Genomic DNA, 20,828 nt, shown 5'->3' with positions numbered 1-20,828 from the left:
TTCAGGTCATCATACAGTAGTTTAAATGTTGTGTTGGTTAAATAACCACAACATTGAAACTGTGATTACAGGAGTTAGGTCGGGTGAGAGCATGGGGCCTCTGCAAGCGGCGGCATCTCCTACTGCCACGTGAACTCATGTGACGATGCAATGTCACAGGATGTCACATGACACGAGGATTGGCAAGAGATCCATCTCGTCATTTGACATCACATGATGTCATCACAGCCCAGGAGGAGGTAAGATGCCCACCACACACACACACACACAAGTCACACAGTCCACTGGGCCCTGCCATATTCCCAGCTGGCCTTGGGGACTGGAACTAAGGGTGCAGAAGGTGCTACACCCCCCCATTATGGTAATATATGTTTGTTACTGATTTCTTATGTACAGCACCCCACTCAAACAATTGTTCCAGCAAAACTGTTAGGGGCTCTGGTGTGCCATGGTTCATACCATACCATGTCATAAAGTCACTGTAAACGTTAAGCCACACAAGCACTTAAAAAATGTTCCTGTTTATAGATAGGATCCTGTGCAGTTTGAGGCTATGATTTCTAACAAGTACCACAATCAGCTTGTAACAAAGAGCACATTGCACCTGGAGCACAGATCATGTTTAAGATAGGAGTAATCGTCAATGCTGACACTCTCATTTTATTACAAGTATTAAGGCAAAAGAACAGCGTTGAATTGCCCTTCATCAGATCTCCTGATGACATTGAAACACTGTTCTTTTGTCTTGGATTAAAATGAGCACAATGTGCAAGCTCAAAAAGTGTGTAGCTTTTCTTTTTCACAGTCTATTCATCAATATTTCCCCTCATTATTCTGCTGCACAGTACATTTTCATTTTGGCAACACATTTTTGCCGCGGCAGCATCTACAGGTCTTCGTTAGTGTATGTACTCGAGTTCATCACAACATCTTGCAATATAGATAGAGAGATTCAGACTCAGAACCACGCTTGCAGAGATGGGAGAATATTTTTTGTTGTAACCTCTGAGATCTATAAGAGATAATATTTTGTTCAAAGATGAGATGTTATTGTGTTTGTCCCTGATAAGTATAAGCTTGTTGTTTTTTGATGGACCAACATAATAAAGAAGTTCTTCATAGATACAGATGTAGCAGGCTTTATTGTTCTCTCTGGTACAATATATTGTCATATATTGTGATATACTGTACCAACACTGAATCCTTTGGAGACTTTGATTTTCTGAGATATAGTTGGATATGTTGTGTTTCTTGGGGGAGCAATGGCCCATACTATGTCTGTATACATAAGCTCTTGAGACCTCACACAGCTCCTGTTTAGATCTACTATGCAGGTATACCCCGCATTAACGTACGCAATGGGACCGGAGCATGTATGTAAAGTGAAAATGTACTTAAAGTGAAGCACTACCTTTTTCCCACTTATCGATGCATGTACTGTACTGCAATCGTCATATACGTGCATAACTGATGTAAATAACGCATTTATAATAGGCTCTATAGTCTCCCCGCTTGCGCACTGCTTCGGTACAGGTAGGGAGCCAGTATTGCTGTTCAGGACGTGCTGACAGGCGCATGCGTGAGCTGCCGATTTCCTATTGAGCGATATGTACTTACTTGCGAGTGTACTTAAAGTGAGTGTCCTTAAACCGGGGTATGCCTGTACAGTACATCTGAAGATTTGTGGAGAATCCAAAATATTATGGACAGCTACAGTATATTAAAAGCCTGTACACATCTGTATAACCTCCCTAATGTTATTCTACATACGCCCGGTGTTGCTATCTAAAACACTTCCACCAACAGCATCATAAGATAATTTCTGCACTAGATACTTACCTGGAATGCACATAGTGTGTTATCCATACAGTAAACCCTCAGGTTGTAATCCAGAGAGTTGCAGGACATGCAGCCAAACACTGCCACTTTGAGTTCCTTCACTGCACAATCCGTGAGAGGTTCCCCAACCAAAGCATACGTTCCAAAGCTGTCCAACAGAATATGGCATGTGAAGGGGTCCAAAAGGCAATAAAAGGAAGTTGTTTCATCTTCTGTGGACATCACTTCCTGAGGAGGAATGAAGGAAAATACACATCAGTTACATTTGAGTAATTACTTAATAATGTATTTTCATGGTTAATCCTAATTCTTTAATTATACCTTATGGCAGCTCAAAAGTAGAGACGTACTATTCCACTGGCAGTGTTTCTCGGTTACTAACATTGTGTAGTTCTGATGCAAACAGCAGCATTAATCAAAGAAACTGGATTAATAAAAGTAAGAAAAATACATTGTTCTTTCAATGAGCTTTTTCTTCTTTAATACATTCGATGCTGTTCTTTTGCACCATGAGAGACACTTTGGTTCATAACTTTGATTTAACCCTTTTTCTACCACAGGGGTTTGAACGCATTGCACTGCAATGATTGCTGGCCCCTCTGGCAGCAAAATGGGTGATACATCCCCACTATATAATGCTTTGTTCATTAGAGAACATGCCACTTACCTCCCATTTTCCATGTTGGGATCTTCTCTTCAGTCGAATGTTCCAGTGTTCGCAGCTGACCTGGGTGCAGTGCGGGATTGTTAAGGCCACAGGAGTAGACAAGGTCATATCAAGTGGTCCGCAGGTAACCTCAGGTCCCAGGAGGATCTCGGCTCCTTCCAGCTGCAAGCTTTTAACACACACAACAAAGTAAGACAGAATGCCCAAGAGATGCCCAGAGCTACAAATTCTACCACATTTCTAGTCCTGCAGTAAGAGAAACAAACAGCCTTTGTAGCAAAAAAAAAAAAAAGGCTTTGTACTGTAGCTCTGAGAACAGTACAGAACATGATAAAAGCAATGGGATCAGCCTGTCAGAGTTTTTGTGATAGCTTTGTTCCACTGTCGCTTCCCTTTTGGATAAACAACCTAGAATGAGACTCTCCCTAATAGAAGATTATTATGCCCCAGCATCACTGGCCTAATATAAAGGTGGGGCATTTGAGAGGTGTGGACCAAGACGATGACATTATTATTGAATATTATTGCCTTCAAAGTGTTAGCATCAATTCTAGTGACATAAAATGATGCTCACACACTGCAGACAATTTGATACTATAAAAATGTGGTGTATTGGTCCACGCCTGTCAAATATGCCTAATTTAGGTTGAGTTTCTATGAGTTTGGTAAACCTAAGAAAAAGAACCCGGTGGCTATGAGCACTGGAAGACCCTAGTTTAATTATGGTAAGTTTCTCGATGATAAAATGTAAACTTTTAATTATAATTCAAAGTAAAATAAGGTGGTGCATATAATGGCGAACTATTACACTAGATATTAAAAAGAGTTTATCCTCAAAGGCTAGATGCCACTGAATTTGCCTGGTAGTTTTATCTAGAAAACTGTCCGGAGGGGTTAAATGCCTCTCTAGGTAGTATGGTAATTCGTTGCAAACAAGGGTTAATCCCCCTCTTTTGTGTGCCGCTGACTCTGTATTTTTACCAAGCGGTATTCAGTATGATTGTCCACATGCATATTTGTATATATATAGTAACCTTATTGGTCTCTTGAAATAGCACTGGAGTTAACCCCTTATTTAGGTACAATTAAAGCAAAAAGTGATGAATATGAACAGCAAAAGTCCTGACTGCAATACAATCTCTAGCCACCGGGTTCTTTTTCTGAGGTTTACCATATATCCAATTATACCGGATGTAGCACCAGACCCCACATTTGGACATACCCATTTGACACTAGCTGAGCAGGGGTCCTTCCTCCCCTCCCCCTTTTCCCCCCAAGGTTTATCTTTTATGAGTTTAGATGATAACAGAAGAGACACTTCTTGGAGACTTTTATTGTAGAACGTCAGCTTTTTGCTCAACCATTGAATGTTTATTTCATTTAGTGATATTGTGTAGTGGATTGCCCTTAGGAATGCCTACTGCTGGAGAGAACAGTTGGATGCATATTGGTAGCATAAAGTTTAAAGGGAGACATTGTTCTTTCTGCTAAATCTTTGGCTGCGTAACCATCAGCAGGTGGTGGTGATGTGGCGGAGGTTCAGGAGGCACTGCGGGAGAAAGAAATTGGTAGCCCAACAGGAGGCAGATCCACTGGCAGTCATGTGACTGCTGGAAACCCAACCTAGGTCAGGTGCACCTGACACCTCATGTTGCACCCAATCCATGAGAAAGTTGTAATGATAGAGAACAACTCTGTTCCATAAACATCCCCTGTAGAATATTGCGTAACAATCTGGGTCATATTCATACAAATGCAAGTAAATAGAAGATGCTGAGTGATAATTGTCCCATTGGCATTATCACAGTTTAATGAATAACCCCTAATAAGAGAAGAGCATACATTGTGTTGTGGGTTATAATGCAGGTATATAAGAATTAAAATATTCTATAAGAGTTGTTTTGTGTGTGCAATATTTAAAAAAAAAATATTTAAGGACCAAGCTAAAATACTGCAAGGTTATCAGAAATATGTAACAAACAGTACATATTTCTTTTAAAAAAAGTTTCAGGTATACATTTTAATTTGATAAAAGTGGTACCAATCACCCATATCTAACCCAGTAAACATAACACTGCCATTTGCATATTTTAGTCCTTGGGGGGGGGGGGACTCCCTTTAATTTATTTCACTGCCAAAGGTTCCTTAAATCCAAATTATTCAGTATCTGTAAACCTGGTGCCAATGAACGGCTCGCTTGCTGTAACTTACTTACAAGTTTCCTTCTAAAAGTCTACATTTGAAGCAAAGTTGAAGTTCTGTTTACTGGACACTGGGCTTACTGAAGTCCACTACAAATTGGTTTTATTAACTGGCATTGACTCTGTGTGCTGGGTGTCCTGATCTCAGGATTATAACCAAAGCTTTCTTCTAGAAGCCTAAATCCTTCAGGCTTAGTACAGCACAGCCAATGAAGGGTCATTCTCACAGTGCAACAACATACAATTTATTTTATTATTCCTGTATTGATTGAGCAAAAAATTGATACGCCTGTGAGAACTTTTATTGGATCAACATATAAATGAAACAAATATGCTACTGAACATGGACTTTTTAAGACCACACAGGTTCTTTCTTCAGGTCAAGAAGGGTCGTTAAATCTTGTGTATTGAGCTTTCATTCCAAAATTGTTAGAGCTATTAAATATGTTTTAAACTATGACGTAGTACAAAAGGACTACATGTCCCAGGGCGCATATATATATATGGGGGAGACAAACACAAAAAAGGTTGTTGCTCACACTAGTGGCTGAACCAGACCCAAAAATCAGTCAGGATATCATGATAAAAATAAACAAGATAGTCTATAATGAAATAACTAAGGGAGACTGGTGGTGCTAGGGGATAAAGATAATATAGAACACACAAAAGACTAAGGCCTGGGACATAGTAAGCGCTTAGGTGCTGCTGCTCGCTCTTGCTTGCTGCCTCTCGCTCTACCAGGAGCTTTTTGCTGTCCTGACAGAGGAGACAGCAAGCGCTTGGGAGGCGGGTATCACTGTGTGTGTGTGTCACTTGGTAGCTGTCAGTGTGTGTGTGTCACTTTGAAGTGGTCTGTGTGTTTGTGTGTCACTGGGAAACCTGTGTGTGTGCGTGTATATGTGTGTGTGTGTGTGTGTGTGTGTATATTATATACTATTTTAAAAATTTAAAAAAAAGACATGTTGTGAGAATAAATTATTTATTAACATTGTGCAACTTTGATAAATATATTCACGCATGCGCGCGCACGCACACATGCGCACGCGCACACATGCACACACACACACACACACATGCATACACATACACACACACACATGCATACACACACACACACATGCATACACACACATGCATGCATACACACACACACATGCATACACACACACACACACATGCATACACACACACACACACACACACACACACACACACACACACACACACTGCACACACACACATGCATACACATACACATGCACACACACACACACACACACACACACACACACACACACACACACACACACACACACACACACACACACACACACACACACACACACACACACACACACACACATGCATACACATACACACACACACACACACATGCATACCAGTGATGTCACAGAGCTGATTCGCCCTCATTGGGCGAACCGCTCACGTGACCGGCCTGTCTCGCCGGCAAGCGGGGGAATTTTAAATTCCCCTAAGACCTGCGCTTCCGCAAGCGCGCGGAAGCGCAGGTGAGCCCCTACTAAAGCCGCTCTAATTGCGGCTGTAGGGGCTCAGTGCTGAGCGGGAGCGCGCCTCAGCACGCTTTCGCCAGCAAGTGCCAAACGTGGCCAAGGCCTTAGACAATTCCCAATAATAGCACTCTAAATATACCACTAAATAACTAAAAAAATGAGGAAAAAAGACTTGGACCCAAAGTCAAAGTAGAAAAATGGAAATGATTTTAATAACAAGCAATAGGATTCACTAACATTAAAAACATATACACACTAGAGGCAGCATGACAAATATAGTAAGGCTGTGACTTGAAAAAGTAAATATAACAAAAATATCACTGAAAATTTAACTAAAAAGCAAAAAATTTATCAAAAAAATATATATATATACAACTATATAAGGTGATACAAATAAGCTAAATAATACAGATACCCCCTAAAGGTCCTAGCTACTAAATATATGGCTAAATCTAAGGCAAAAGAAAAAATATAAGATGAATAAACTTATATATATATACAAAAGTACACATAAGAAAAAATCTTAAACCAAGGGGGAGAAACATGGGAAAAAAAGATAGAAAAAATACTCAAACCATGTACAGCAATACCAAAAAATTTAAAATATACCAAAAAGCATGAGTGCAAAAATGCCTGTGAACTTACAAAAGACAAGGCACTAAATGAGAGGCAAGATAAGAGGTATATACCTCTCTAGGCTGTATATAATGTAAATAAAAGCCAGTGCCATGTACTAAATCAAGCATATATATGTATGAATCCTAAAGGGAGGAGAGACTCTGAACAGCAGAGAAAATGATACTCAGCTGACAATAAATGCGTGCGAGTCAGTCCAAAGGAATCGTATTGCAGCATATGTAGAAATAGTTCATGAAGTACACGGGAATAGCACCATGATATTCAAGTCACGCTGAAGAAATCAATAATAACTGCCAATGGTGAACACTCTGGAAGGACGTCACTAAATCCAAGATGGCCGGCGTCACATGGTATTTCAGCCAATCAGAGTGTGGAATTGTTTCCCACGATCTGATTGGCTGAAATACCATGTGACGCCAGCTTCCTGACGTCATCTTAAAGGCAAATGAAGCACAGCCATTCTAATTGGCTGGCATCATTCCCTTTAAGTAACGTCATTTTAAAAAAAAATAATTAAAGTCGGAACATGGTTTTAACAGCCAATCAGGTGGCTGTTAACCATTTGGAGGCTAAATGTGATGTCACAAGCCCTATTTAAGGCCGTGATGCCTCATTTGAGCCCAAGAAGACGACGAGACAACATCGGTTTGGATTTACCATGGGGCTTTTTGGATTAACAGATGAAGATAGAAGATAAAGAAGATCAAGGAATGGTGACAGATGAAGATAGAAGGTGATTAAAGAAAGAAAAAAGAAGATTTGGGTACCTGATCCGGATCTTCATGGCGGATGGCATCGGATGCTGTTGGAGGCCTTCAAGGTACGTGAGCTTCGTGTTTCTCCGGGAGTCGGAGGGCCACCGCTTCTAATGGTAAGTAATATATTGAATGTTTGTAAATGTCTTTTTTAACAGGGTTTTTCATTGGATGTGTTTTTTGATTTTTTGGGGGAGGCACATTGACTGATAATATATTAATCTGTACCACTTTTGGGTACAGATGAAATACATTATTATAACAATATTTGGGGGGCATTTCTGGCTTGGTATTGCTGTTGTTTTTTTTTTAATTACAGTTTATTATGTGGATGTCATTGTTTGTTTTTTTCCTGCTTGATGGAAATCAAATGTTTGCGATTGTTGTTCGTTTTTAGTTAATGTCATATTATGTTAGCTAATGCGTTTAATGGTTATTTCAGATATTGTTTGAATTTATTTCTTTGTAGTTGTTTTAGGAATTAATTGTTTTGATTGGTTAATGGTTTAATTAATTCATTGTTGATGTTGTTATTGCTTGTATTCATTGGATTAGCTGGCTACTGTTTTATTTAGTGAAGTGTGTTTTTCTGGAGTTTGGTTATGTTTTATTATTGTGTGTCTGGTGCATTATGTATTGTGATTATGGTGCCCATTGAGTGCTATAGAGGCTTATCATGCCCATATTATTATTATATGGGTATGATGTACCACTATACTTCTCAATGGGTACAGGGTGGGTATAGTCAGTCCGGGGTGGGTGCTTAGGTCTCCCGGTTTTGTATCTGGGCAGGGTGGGTTAACCCCTTAATGACTATAGCGGTTAGTAACCGCTAAGGTGATTAACGGGTTAGGGACCATTAGAATGTCTTTATTATGTATATATATGCTTTCTTGCAACAGAGGACAGATACTTGTTGTGGTAAGTATAACTGTATTTATTTACTTTATTTATGTATGCTAATGCAGTGTTTAATAATGGGCAAATAATCTATTATCCATATCTGAATAATAGTTATTTTGCCCATTACTGTACTGTATGGGTTTGGGCATGGGGGGTGGGGGGGCATGTATTGATGTTTCTTAAATCTTTTTTTAATATTCATTTGTTTCATAGTGTAGATGTGCAGGGGGTCTCCGGAGAGAGACGGTTGCATGAATACAAATGTATGCAACTGTTCGGGACACTTAGCAGTGGCCTAAACAGAGATCGAAATTTTATGAGTCATTACTGACACTAGCGAACTCTCTTCCCATGAGCGCTAAAGGCCATGTCTGTACATACTGTGCTATATGTATGCACACACAGCTGTCTCTCACACATACTAATACTCCTTATTTTTCCATCCATATACACCAATAGGGACCACATAGTATCCACACACACTTTTAGTTGTGCTACAAACTCTCACATTTCCACACCCACCCACACCATTTATATCCCTCTCACTCCACACACACCTTGTGTAGAGTACTGTTTATACTGTGGGCTCTCCATTCATTTTTATTCACACTGATACACATACACACTCTTTCTTCACTTGCTTTCAGTTACCCTTTGACACCTCTAGCCATAAAACACATCCACACGGGGGAAGGACAAGCACAGATAACATTCCAAGAGACACTGTTTTTAAGTTATCCTTGCTTCATTCATTGTAACATCGCCGGAAGAAGAGATCAGTGTATCTCGAAAGCTCGCACAAATAAAAGCATTTCGTTAGCCACAGAACGGTATCATCTATTTATTTTTTGATTATTGAAGCTCGGCTAACACGGTACTGATACCTCTACATGAAAATATGGAAGATGCCACATTGTACCGCACCCAAATGAAGCTAAAGGATTTACTGAAAAAACAGGCACAACTAGACAGCGATATCATCTTCCTCAGCAAATGCAAGAAGGAGCATCTGATCCCAAAAGGACTCGTCCTCAAAAACCCACTTGCTACCACATACAACACAAAATTCTCCCAACAACTGTGCACCAGGAACTCAGAAAGATTAAGGAACCATCTCATCAGCATCTGTTACAGCAACAGGAGAAAGACAAAGGTGAAAATAGACAGCATCCTGGAGACAGGAGAAATTCACACAGACACATGGAGAGGACTCCAAACATTCCATGAAAAACTCCTGAAGGGTCTAATTAGCAATAAGGAAAAGAAACTGCACAGACTGAGGCTAAGAATGAGATACTCTGCAGCAGCCAGCACAACAACTAATAATACAAACATTGACAGTCACCAAGAGCAGGACTGCACTGTTAACCTCTCAGATTACACACCTAATCAAGCAGAGTCCTCAGTATTATCAAAGGGTCTCACATTCTGCCCTACCAAGCCTATGGACAAGATTGAGCTGTGCAGTGACCTAGAAGAATACTTCAGAAGGCTGCGTCTTAAGGAGTTCTTCCATGACAGACACAACCAAGATTATGCCAACACTGCAGAAGGAGAGCCGCTGCACATGAGCAGGGAGAAGCAAAAATCAAACTGGATCCCACAAACTGGGCGCAACCCCACATTGGACCGGTACATTGAAAGCTTCAGACACAGCGCCAAAACCACCATCCTGGACAAAGTAAGGAAACAAACATATAATCTGACACTGATGGAGAGGAGAGCCATAGAATCGCTAAAGGCCAACCACAACATAACAATCAAACCTGCGGACAAGGGAGGAGCAGTGGTCATAATGAACACCACAGACTACCTGCGGGAAGCACACAGGCAACTCTCTGATTCAAAGTACTACACCCAACTGCAGGAGGATCCAACTAAAAAATACATGCGAGAACTCAACAGGATCATTAAAACACTCCCGATCCACACAAGAGAACAAATTCTGGACCTGATACCAGCTAACCCAAAACCTGGCACATTCTACATGCTCCCTAAAATTCACAAAGAGGGTAACCCTGGGCGCCCTATTATCTCTGGATCTGGCACACTTACCGAGAATATTTCTGGCTGGGTGGAGGGCATTCTAAAACCACTTGTCAGGAACACACCCAGCTATATCCAGGATACCACCGACCTGCTAAACAAACTGAATGCCATTGGCCCCCTCCCTATAGGAACACTACTAGCAACTATGGATGTAGAATCACTTTATACAAACATCCCCCACGAGGATGGGATTTCAGCCTGCAGATACTTTCTGGGATCGCAGGAGCCACTCACAGAGACAGTGACTAAATGCATTGAATTTATTCTGACCCATAACTACTTCACATTTGGAAATGACACATACCTCCAGACAACCGGGACCGCTATGGGTACTCGGATGGCGCCACAGTATGCCAATCTGTTCTGCTCAAAACTGGAAAGTGACTTTCTGTCCACCTGTCACTTGAAACCCCTTACATACCTTCGCTACATCGATGACATCCTCCTGATTTGGACCTCTGGCGAACAGGACCTCCTACAGTTCTATGACAACTTCAATACTTTCCACCCGACCATCAACCTCAAACTCACCCATTCCCCGGATGAAGTACATTTTCTAGACACCACCATTACTATAAAGAACAACCAACTACAGACTTCTTTATACCGCAAACCTACAGACAGAGCCAGCTATTTGAGGGACAACAGCTCCACCCGACACACACCAAACATGCAACCATCTACAGTCAAGCCATACGATACAACCGGATATGCTCCGACACAGCAGACAGAGACCAGCGGATTAAAGCCTTGAGATCAGACTTTATAAACCGTGGATATAACCACAGAATTGTAGACCAGAAAATTCACAAAGCCACCAGAATACCAAGAAGTGATCTCCTTGAATACAAACAGAAGGAGACAAGCGACAGGGTTCCTTTGGTGGTCACATATAACCCACACCTAGGAGCCCTACGCAAGATCGCCAGGAAACTACAACCCATCCTCCAGGAAGATACAAGACTGCAACAGGTCTTCCCTGAAGCACCCTTATTATCATACAGACAACCCCATAATCTCAAGAATATTATGGTGAGGAGTAAAGTATTCAGCAGTACAACTGAATGCGGGACAAAACCATGCCAGGACCCAAGATGCAAAACCTGCGCAATGCTCTACACAGCGGACACAATACAAATACCACACAAGAATCGGGAATACAAAATACGAGGAGGGTTCACCTGTTCCTCCAGCAATGTCGTGTACCTCATCATGTGCATGAAATGCCCAGGGGGCTGCTACTACATAGGTGAGACAGGACAGGGGCTAAACAAGAGAATGAACCTGCATCGCCACAGCATCACACGCGGAACAAGAGACAGTCCTGTTGGCGAACATTTCTCTGACTCTGGCCATAAGATGAACGATCTGAGGGTTGCCATACTCAAAGGTAATCTTAAAACTCCGAAAGAGAGACGGTTGCATGAATACAAATTTATGCAACTGTTCAGGACACTTAGCAGTGGCCTAAACAGAGATCGAAATTTTATGAGTCATTACTGACACTAGCGAACTCTCTTCCCATGAGCGCTAAAGGCCATGTCTGTACATACTGTGCTATATGTATGCACACACAGCTGTCTCTCACACATACTAATACTCCTTATTTTTCCATCCATATACACCAATAGGGACCACATAGTATCCACACACACTTTTAGTTGTGCTACAAACTCTCACATTTCCACACCCACCCACACCATTTATATCCCTCTCACTCCACACACACCTTGTGTAGAGCACTGTTTATACTGTGGGCTCTCCATTCATTTTTATTCACACTGATACACATACACACTCTTTCTTCACTTGCTTTCAGTTACCCTTTGACACCTCTAGCCATAAAACACATCCACAAGGGGGAAGGACAAGCACAGATAACATTCCAAGAGACACTGTTTTTAAGTTATCCTTGCTTCATTCATTGTAACATCGCCGGAAGAAGAGATCAGTGTATCTCGAAAGCTCGCACAAATAAAAGCATTTCGTTAGCCACAGAACGGTATCATCTATTTATTTTTTGATTATTGAAGCTCGGCTAACACGGTACTGATACCTCTACATGAATATATATATATATATAAATATATATATATATTTATATATCCAGGTTCCCCTCTGGTCCCCCCTTACCTTCCGATGCAGCTGCGGGGAAGGGCGGAGGCTACTGCTGGTTGCGGATGCGTGCGGGTGCATCCGGCGAGTACCGGGAGCTGCGGGCAGTTAGAGGGGTGACCGGGTCGCCGGAGCTCAGCGGTGGGATGCCAGTAGGGGCGTCGCCATCTTGATTATCGGCGCATGCGCAGAAGATGAGTCGCGCATGCGCAGCAAATATAGCAGTGGCCATATTGAGCATAGGGCTCCGCAAGGGACTACAATCCCCAGCAGCCTCAGGGGCTGCAGATCACCTAGCACGAATGGCCACTAGGGCCCTTCCGGTGCAAGGAGATTGATACATTTGGTGTGCTTGGACCGCGCGCAGGCAGTCGGAGCATGGTACGCAAAGAGACAGGTAGTGTCCAGAGGGCAGTGCTCCTCTAGACTAGGCCTAGATTGCCCCCGCAGTCCCCAGATAGGCCCCAACCATCCTCAGCTTGTGGCTGCTGCAGGGAAGGCCCATGTTATGGACACTTCCCCCTGTCGCTACCTATAGTGAGGGTAAAGCACGCCGGCTACCTACAACTGTCAGACTCTGTATAGTGAAGCAGCACTGCAAGAACTGGAAGACAAACTTGAAAAGATGAAATGGGATATTGTTGGCCTTAGTGAAGTTACAAGAAAAGATGAAGAGTCTAATTTAGCTGAAAAGCAGACACCTATTCTATTACAGAGGTACAGATAATGGAGGAAATTGTGGAGAAGGCTTCATCGTTAACTAAAGATGGAGAAACAGCATAGTGGAGCAAAAAAAGCTCATCACAAAGATCAGCCAGAATTATCATTCAGTTGACAAAGAGATACAGGCTTCAAATAATCCAAGACTATACTCCAACATCAAGTAATGCAGACAATGAAGTGGAAGACTTCTACCATGAAATTAACCAACTTAACAACAAAGGAAATTGTCAACTCAAGATCATAATGGAAATTTCAATGCCTAGATTGGTGCCCATCAGAAAGACCAAGCATCAGTTGGTAAATATGGTTAGAACCCCAAGTTACAGGAATGCACGTGGGGATAGACTGGTAGAATTTGCAGAATGCGAAAACTACTACATCATTAATTAATTCTTTAAGAAGAATCCAAACACAAAAGGGACCCAATGGAGTAGAGAATAAAATTGACCATTTCCTAACTCAGGGGTACGCAAAAGTTTCCCCATGTGCACGCCTGCTCTCCTCAGCGCCTCCCCCCCCCCTGCTCGACCCCGGCATCAAATGACGCGCGGGCTCATCTGATGTCACGTCGCCATGGTAACGTGACATCACGTGACCCCGTGGCGTCAGTTGACGCCAGGTTACCAGGACGATGCGTCGCTGGAAGGTAGGTAAGGGTATTATAGAGGCCTCGCGTGGTCCCCTGGCATTTAATTTAAATGCCTTGGGGGAGAGCACGGGACCTTTATAACTGCCGCGCCCCCCCCAGAAAATCTAGCACCCCCCAGTTTGCACACCGCTGTCCTAACTGTCAAAAAATAGGTGATTGAAGACTGCACAGTCCTTAACCATTTTGACACAAAGAGTGATCACTGATTGGTCCACTGTAGATTACTACATCTGAATGCAAAGTTGTAAAAAAGGAGACTGATTACAAAGGAGACAAAAATAATCAACATCAATAACCTCAAGAATAACAGCAGAGAATTTACACGGCTTGTTCAAAATGCATACGGACACTTTAACAAACAACTATGAAGAACTTATGAAGATTGTAGTTGAATGTGCAGAAAACAACTGGAGGAATCGCTAACAAAACAGATAAGAAAATATTTGATGAGACAAAGCAATTAATGAGTAGACGACAAGAAATGAAGCAATCCTAAAACGCGAGAATAAGAATTGAATATGCAGAGCTATGCAAGACAATCCACAAACATATAACTGAAAATATAAGAAAATGTAACAGTGATTTGGTGAGGAAGACTATTGAAGATAACAAAAGCTTAAAGAAGACAAAGCAGCGACTTATGGTTGGAAAGAAGCAAATCATTGCCCTCAAGCAAGATGATAGATCAGCAATAAAAGGCAGTGCACTTATCATAAAGAGAGCTGAAGACTTCTACATGAAATTGTACATGAACACAGATAACACAGGGCATAATCCAGCAGAAGCGGGATTTTGCAGTGGATATAACACAATGGACAACATTCAAGTCATACAAGAAGTGATTTCCTAAAGCAATGAATACGATCTACCACTCAGTTTAGGATTCATAGATTACAAAGAATCATTTGATTCTGTCTACACCTCAGCAGTCCTAGATATATTAAGAAGACAAAATGTTTAAGAAGGATACATTGATATTATAAAGAACATTTATGGGAATGCCATATCAACCATTAGATTACATAAAAATACAACCAAGATAAGCAAGGCAGTGCAGAAGAGAGACACCTTGTCACCAAAGCTTTTCACTGTAATATTTGGGCCATCTATGATTTGCAGATGACATTATTATTTTTGCCAAAAGTCCAGAACACCTCCAGGAACAAATTGGACAATTCGCGGAAGCAAGTAAGAATGTGGGCCTCTGTATGAATCTTAGCAACACCAAGCTGATGTTCAACAAATATGTCAAGATGGAAAGATTGAAATAAATGGAATAAAACTAGAAGTCGAAGACTATGTCTACCTTGGCCTGCAAATAACAATGGATGGGAACCTTTTTGAATGAAATCAATAGGAGTATGAAGATGGGATGGAGTACATTTGGAAAAAACAAGACAATATTTAAAGTAAACCTTCTACTGTGCCACAAAAATAAAGTTTTTGACCAGTGTATTGTGCCTGTGCTCACGTATCCATGTGAAACTTGAATCCTAAGTGTGAAGATAATTCAGAAGCTTCATACAATGCAAAGAAGTATGGAGATATGTAATCTGGGTATTAACCGAAGAGACACGAAAAAGAATGAATGGGTTTGAAACCAAACAAAAGTCTGTCACATCATCACAAGGTTGAAGAAATTAAAATGGCTATGTACCATATCACAAGCAGAAATTACCATCGTTGGAGAAAGATGGTACTCTACTGAATTCCAAGTAAGATTGGAGGATGAAATCAGAAAATCTGCTGGAGCAACATGGAGAAGAGAGGCTGTGAACTGCTGTACCTGGAAGATCATTGGGGAAGCCTTCATCCAGCAGTGTATCAACAAGGGCTGATGATGATAATATATATATATTATATATATATATATATTATATATATATATATATATATATATATACACACCCAGATGTAGCAGATGTTATTGCACCTGTTATCTTGCGATTTGCAATACAATTCAATTGCAAGTCGCCAAATCATACAATTTGCTAACCGAGACGTGTAAATTACTGCAGTAAAGGGTATGTGATATATATATATATCACATCACACAAAACGCAAAATATGCACAAAACATCCTGCTATAGTCACACCAATGCACAAAATGAAAATACCTGCATTCTTTTCTATTATAATTGTAAAGCAGAATTACCCTTGTACATACAACCCTTTGCATAGTTTAAATTGAATATATGCTTTCAATTGATTGCATCTCTTGTGTATACCTCTAAGTGGGATTGCTCTTTGATTATATGGGCCCCTTACAAAGAAATGATGAAGTCCCAGCTTTTCTAAAGATTGCGAAACCTTAAAGTCAATTTAAGTGAAGATATAGGTCTGTGTACCATAGAGACATGAGGACTGAATGGAAGATACTACAACGTGTATTATTTTCGGCTGATGCAGGGTAGGATATTTTTCTATTACTCTAGGGGCTGCCATCTTAAAAGTGTTGACTGTAGAAATGTGAAGATAGAAAAGTGGTGTTTGGGGATTGTCTATGTCTCCTGTGCTTATTCCTATTTAATGGAGGTTTACTTCTTCACCTTTCCAACTGGTAAAAGCTTTTAATTCAAAGGCAGGTGCTAAAACCCCATTAGGTCCAATTCAAGAAACATGAAAGTGTAAGGAGTTCCTACGGGACCATTAACAGAGCCAAAGCAAACATAAAGAAGGTCAGGCACATGGAGGGGAGAGGGAGATGGGAAAAAGAATAACAAGAGGATGGGAAATGAAGACAGAAAAAAAAGAGTGATTACAGTAGAAAATGGAGTAATGTAACAGATAGCCACAGATAGGAAGGCTGATAAAAGTGAAGTGATATGGAAGCTGATTAAATGAAAGGAAGTATAGGATTCTAGAAGTTGTATTGATTGCAGAGAAAACTGGATTCATTGCAGTATGTGATACTTATGGAACCAACATAACCGTAAATATCTTCACAATTACTCAGCAACTGTGCTATTACCCAGTGTTTGGCACATGCTTTATAAAACTCAACTACAGGTTTGAATCTAGGATCAGCAGCATTCTATCTTCTTCATATACATTGGGGCATAATTCTATGGATGGAATTTTAGAGATATATAAGAAATATTTATTCTGCAAAAAAAAAAAGGGGAGGCCTATAAAAACACAATTCATTTTAAATGATCGTAAAATGGTGAGTTTCAAATAAAAAGTAGTGGTAAACTGGGTGTGTATAGAAGAAAGGTACAGATGTTCCCCCAGAAATCATAACATACAACACAGGGAGAAGGGGTGGCTCAGTGAGTAAAGACTCACTGACTGGCACTGAGATTGTTGCAGGGGAGCCTGGTTCAATTCCCAGTGTCGGCTCCTTGTGACCGTGGGCAAGTCACTTAATGTCCCCGTGTCTCATGCACAAAAAAACATAGATTGTAAGCTCCACAGGGCAGGGACCTGTGCCTGCAAAATTTCTCTGTAAAGCGCTATAGAAGAACTTATTATTATTATTATTATTACAGAGTTCCCATAGGATTCAGTGGCAGTGCTCATGCAGACTAGGGTATAACAACATAACCCACCAAAAGGGAACAATGAAGTGTGCTACATCTGTAGTTGTACTCTGTAACCCATACCACCATCATATCTGCTAAACACAGCAGATGTATGTCACCAGCGTTAAGAAAAGCCAATCTTGGTACATTACTGTTAGAATGGTTTTCCATGTGACCGCCATTAAACTGGAGGAAGATTTTGTGGAAAACAGCATCAAATCATAAATTCAAAAACTGCAAATTGATTTCATAAGTTAAAATATATAGTGATCCTTCTAAAGGTTTGTGTGATCACTATGTATATTAACTGAGGATGCTGTTTTCATTGGTAGGCAGTAGTATGGCTGCTTCTTCCTGCAGCCTGCAGCTGCACTGTATGACCCCTGTGAGCAGATTGAGTTGCGACTCCAGCGTTGGTATGTGTGGATTCTATAATCATCTGAGATTCAACAGATTTCAATAACGCAAAAATGTCTATGTTTATGACGGAGAGAAGGGAAAAATGAGGTCCTTGTTAGTTGGAATTTACTGGGCTTTTTTTCAATTCAAATCTACTGCCACAAAAACTAATATTTAGTAGAATTGCATTATTTCGTAACATTCGTACATGTTGTGGGTGCATTGAAGAAAAATGAGTTGAGTACTCAATCACGTTTTCCTTGGGCTGTAGATATTTTAACCCAACTCCCTATGTTTTCCTGTCTGTTTTGCTACAGATATGCCTGTCAGATGCTTGATATCAAAAATAATCTCTTCTCACCCCAGGCTAACCACGACAGGGACACAATTCACTTAATCTATATAGCAGACGTTGATAAAAAAAAAAAGAGAGAGCTCTTTTGAGATAGCTTCTTAAAAAATAAGGAAAACATTGTGTCCTTATCATGGCCTTGTCTGGACTAGCCCAGATGGGAACAGTTTGAAGGCCTGTCTTAATTTAATGAAGAGGCGAATGGACTTCAAGGGATGGAATACCTGGGTCTGATAAGGTATTGGAGCCAAGGTCTTTCATCTGCACAGAGGTTTGCTGTTTCTTGTTGCTGGGAACGATGATAGAAGATGTTCTGTGCTAGCTAAGCTTTTGTGCTTTAATGTAAATTTCCTTCACTTGGGGGGAGGGGCACAGAGTTCACGGAAGTCTCCCTTAATGTAATAAAGGTATAGCACAGGTTGTGCATTGCAAAGCTAGTTGTATATTAAGTTGTACTGAAAGCCGCATAAAAAGATTGTCTCGACCATGCACACAGTACCTAATTATTAATACTAGAGATGGGTGAAATGTTTTTGCGGATTTGATTTCGTATCGGCCTTTTTTTTTTGGTCCATGGTTTAGTCTCAAAAAGGGGGTCTCCCTTTTTCTGATTTTCTTATCTGTCGCTGACAATTCACATGGTGGATTAATAATCTGTCGTTGAATTATTATTAATCCGCACTCAGATTAAATCCAACAGTGATATATAAATTAAATATATATATATATATATATATATATATATATATATATATATATATACATGTAGAGTATCAGTACCGTGTTAGGCGAGCTTCAATAATCAAAAAATAAATAAATAGATGATACCGTTCTGTGGCTAACAAAATGCTTATATTTGTGTGAGCTTTCGAGATACACTGATCTCTTCTTCCGGCGATGTTACAATGAATGAAGCAAGGATAACTGAAAAACAGTGTCTCTTGGAATGTTATCTGAGCTGGTCCTTCCCCCCGGTGTGGATGTGTTTTATGGCTAGAGGTGTCAAAAGGTTGCTGAAAGCAAGTGATGTAAGAGTGTGTGTGTATCAGTGTGAATAAAAATGAATGGAGAGCCCACAGTATATACAGTGCTTTACAAAAGGTGTGTGTGGAGTGGGAGTGGATATAAATGGTGTGGGTGGGAGTGGAAATGTGAGAGCACAACTTAAAGTAATCTTAAAACACCGAAAGAGAGACTGTTGCATGAATACAAATGTATGCAACTGTTCGGGACACTTAGTAGTGGCCTAAACAGCATTCGAAATTTTATGAGTCATTACTGACATAAGTGAACTCTCTTCCCATGAGCGCTAAAGGCCATGTCTGTACATACTCTGCTATATGTATGCACACACAGCTGTCTCTTACACACACTAATACTCCTTGTTTTTCTATCCCTATACACCAGTAGGGACCACAAAGTATCCACACACACTTTTAGTTGTGCTACAATCTCTCACATTTCCACACCCACCCCCACATTTATATCCACTCCCACTCCACACACACCTTTTGTAAAGCACTGTATATACTGTGGGCTCTCCATTCATTTTTATTCACACTGATACACACACACACTCTTACATCACTTGCTTTCAGCAACCTTTTGACACCTCTAGCCATAAAACACATCCACACCGTTGAAAGGACCAGCACAGATAACATTCCAATATACACTGTTTATAGTATACCTTTTGTTTGCTTCATTCATTGTAGCAACCTAAAACAGAAATATAAGGAGGCTCTGCAAGAGGTTCAGACTTTCAGCAAAAGGTTGAACACTCAGACCAGGAGGTCCACGCTCTCCACACCTCTGTGTGTGAATTGAAGGATGGCGAGGACAAGATCCTGATTCATTTATAAACTGTAAAAAGAGAAAAAACAAGTCTGAAAAAGAAAAGATAGACGTGCAGGAAGCACTGCAGAATGCAGAGAGAAGAGATGCGTGAAAGTCGCTGCATGTCAGCAGTACATCGTTAGAGAACAGAGCTTAGATGCCAGGTTAGAGGGAGCGGGAAAAAGTCCAGAAACTGGAGCAAGAATTGGAGAAGCAGAGAGGCTGATCCATCCCCATGAGTCAATACGCCAAGGAGAAAGAGGCCTGGAAAACAGAAGCAGCGGCGATCCTAGCGACAAAAACTGCAGAGCTCCAAAATATGAAGGAGGCGCTGATGCAAGCACAGAGCAAGCACCGGGAAGAGGTGAAGGCCCTGGTAGGAGACTTAAAGGATAAAATTGATGAGCTCATGATACAGCTCACTAAAAAGGAAGAGAGGGAGGAGGTATACCTCCGTCAGGTGTCCGACCTGACACTACGCTATGAGACCGAGATGGCCAATACTTGCAAGCTTCTGGACCACACAGCCAATGAGAGGGCCCGGCTACAGCTGGAGTTGGACAAGGTCTGGGAGGAGCAACGGCAGCTACAGGTCAGAAACAGAGAAAAGGAAACCAATTTAAGTCTTGCTCTGGATCTGCTGAA

At 40.9% G+C, this 20,828-nt stretch overlaps 1 protein-coding gene across 3 annotated transcripts in view; it reads right to left on the bottom strand.

The window, feature by feature from the left end:
• Positions 1–20,828, bottom strand: part of UNC5D (unc-5 netrin receptor D) — a 472,283-nt gene that overhangs the window by 37,047 nt on the left and 414,408 nt on the right. For all 3 annotated transcript variants that reach the window (XM_075601397.1, XM_075601395.1, XM_075601396.1), the window contains 2 exons: positions 2,507–2,675; positions 1,840–2,067 (listed from right to left, as the gene is read on the bottom strand). In XM_075601397.1, coding sequence (XP_075457512.1) covers positions 1,840–2,067; positions 2,507–2,675 — 397 coding nt within the window. The remainder of the gene's footprint in view (positions 1–1,839; positions 2,068–2,506; positions 2,676–20,828) is intronic.

The sequence above is a fragment of the Ascaphus truei genome, chromosome 5, assembly GCF_040206685.1.
Source record: "Ascaphus truei isolate aAscTru1 chromosome 5, aAscTru1.hap1, whole genome shotgun sequence".
Lineage (NCBI taxonomy): Eukaryota > Metazoa > Chordata > Amphibia > Anura > Ascaphidae > Ascaphus > Ascaphus truei.
This window is presented reverse-complemented; position numbering and strand designations above follow the sequence as displayed.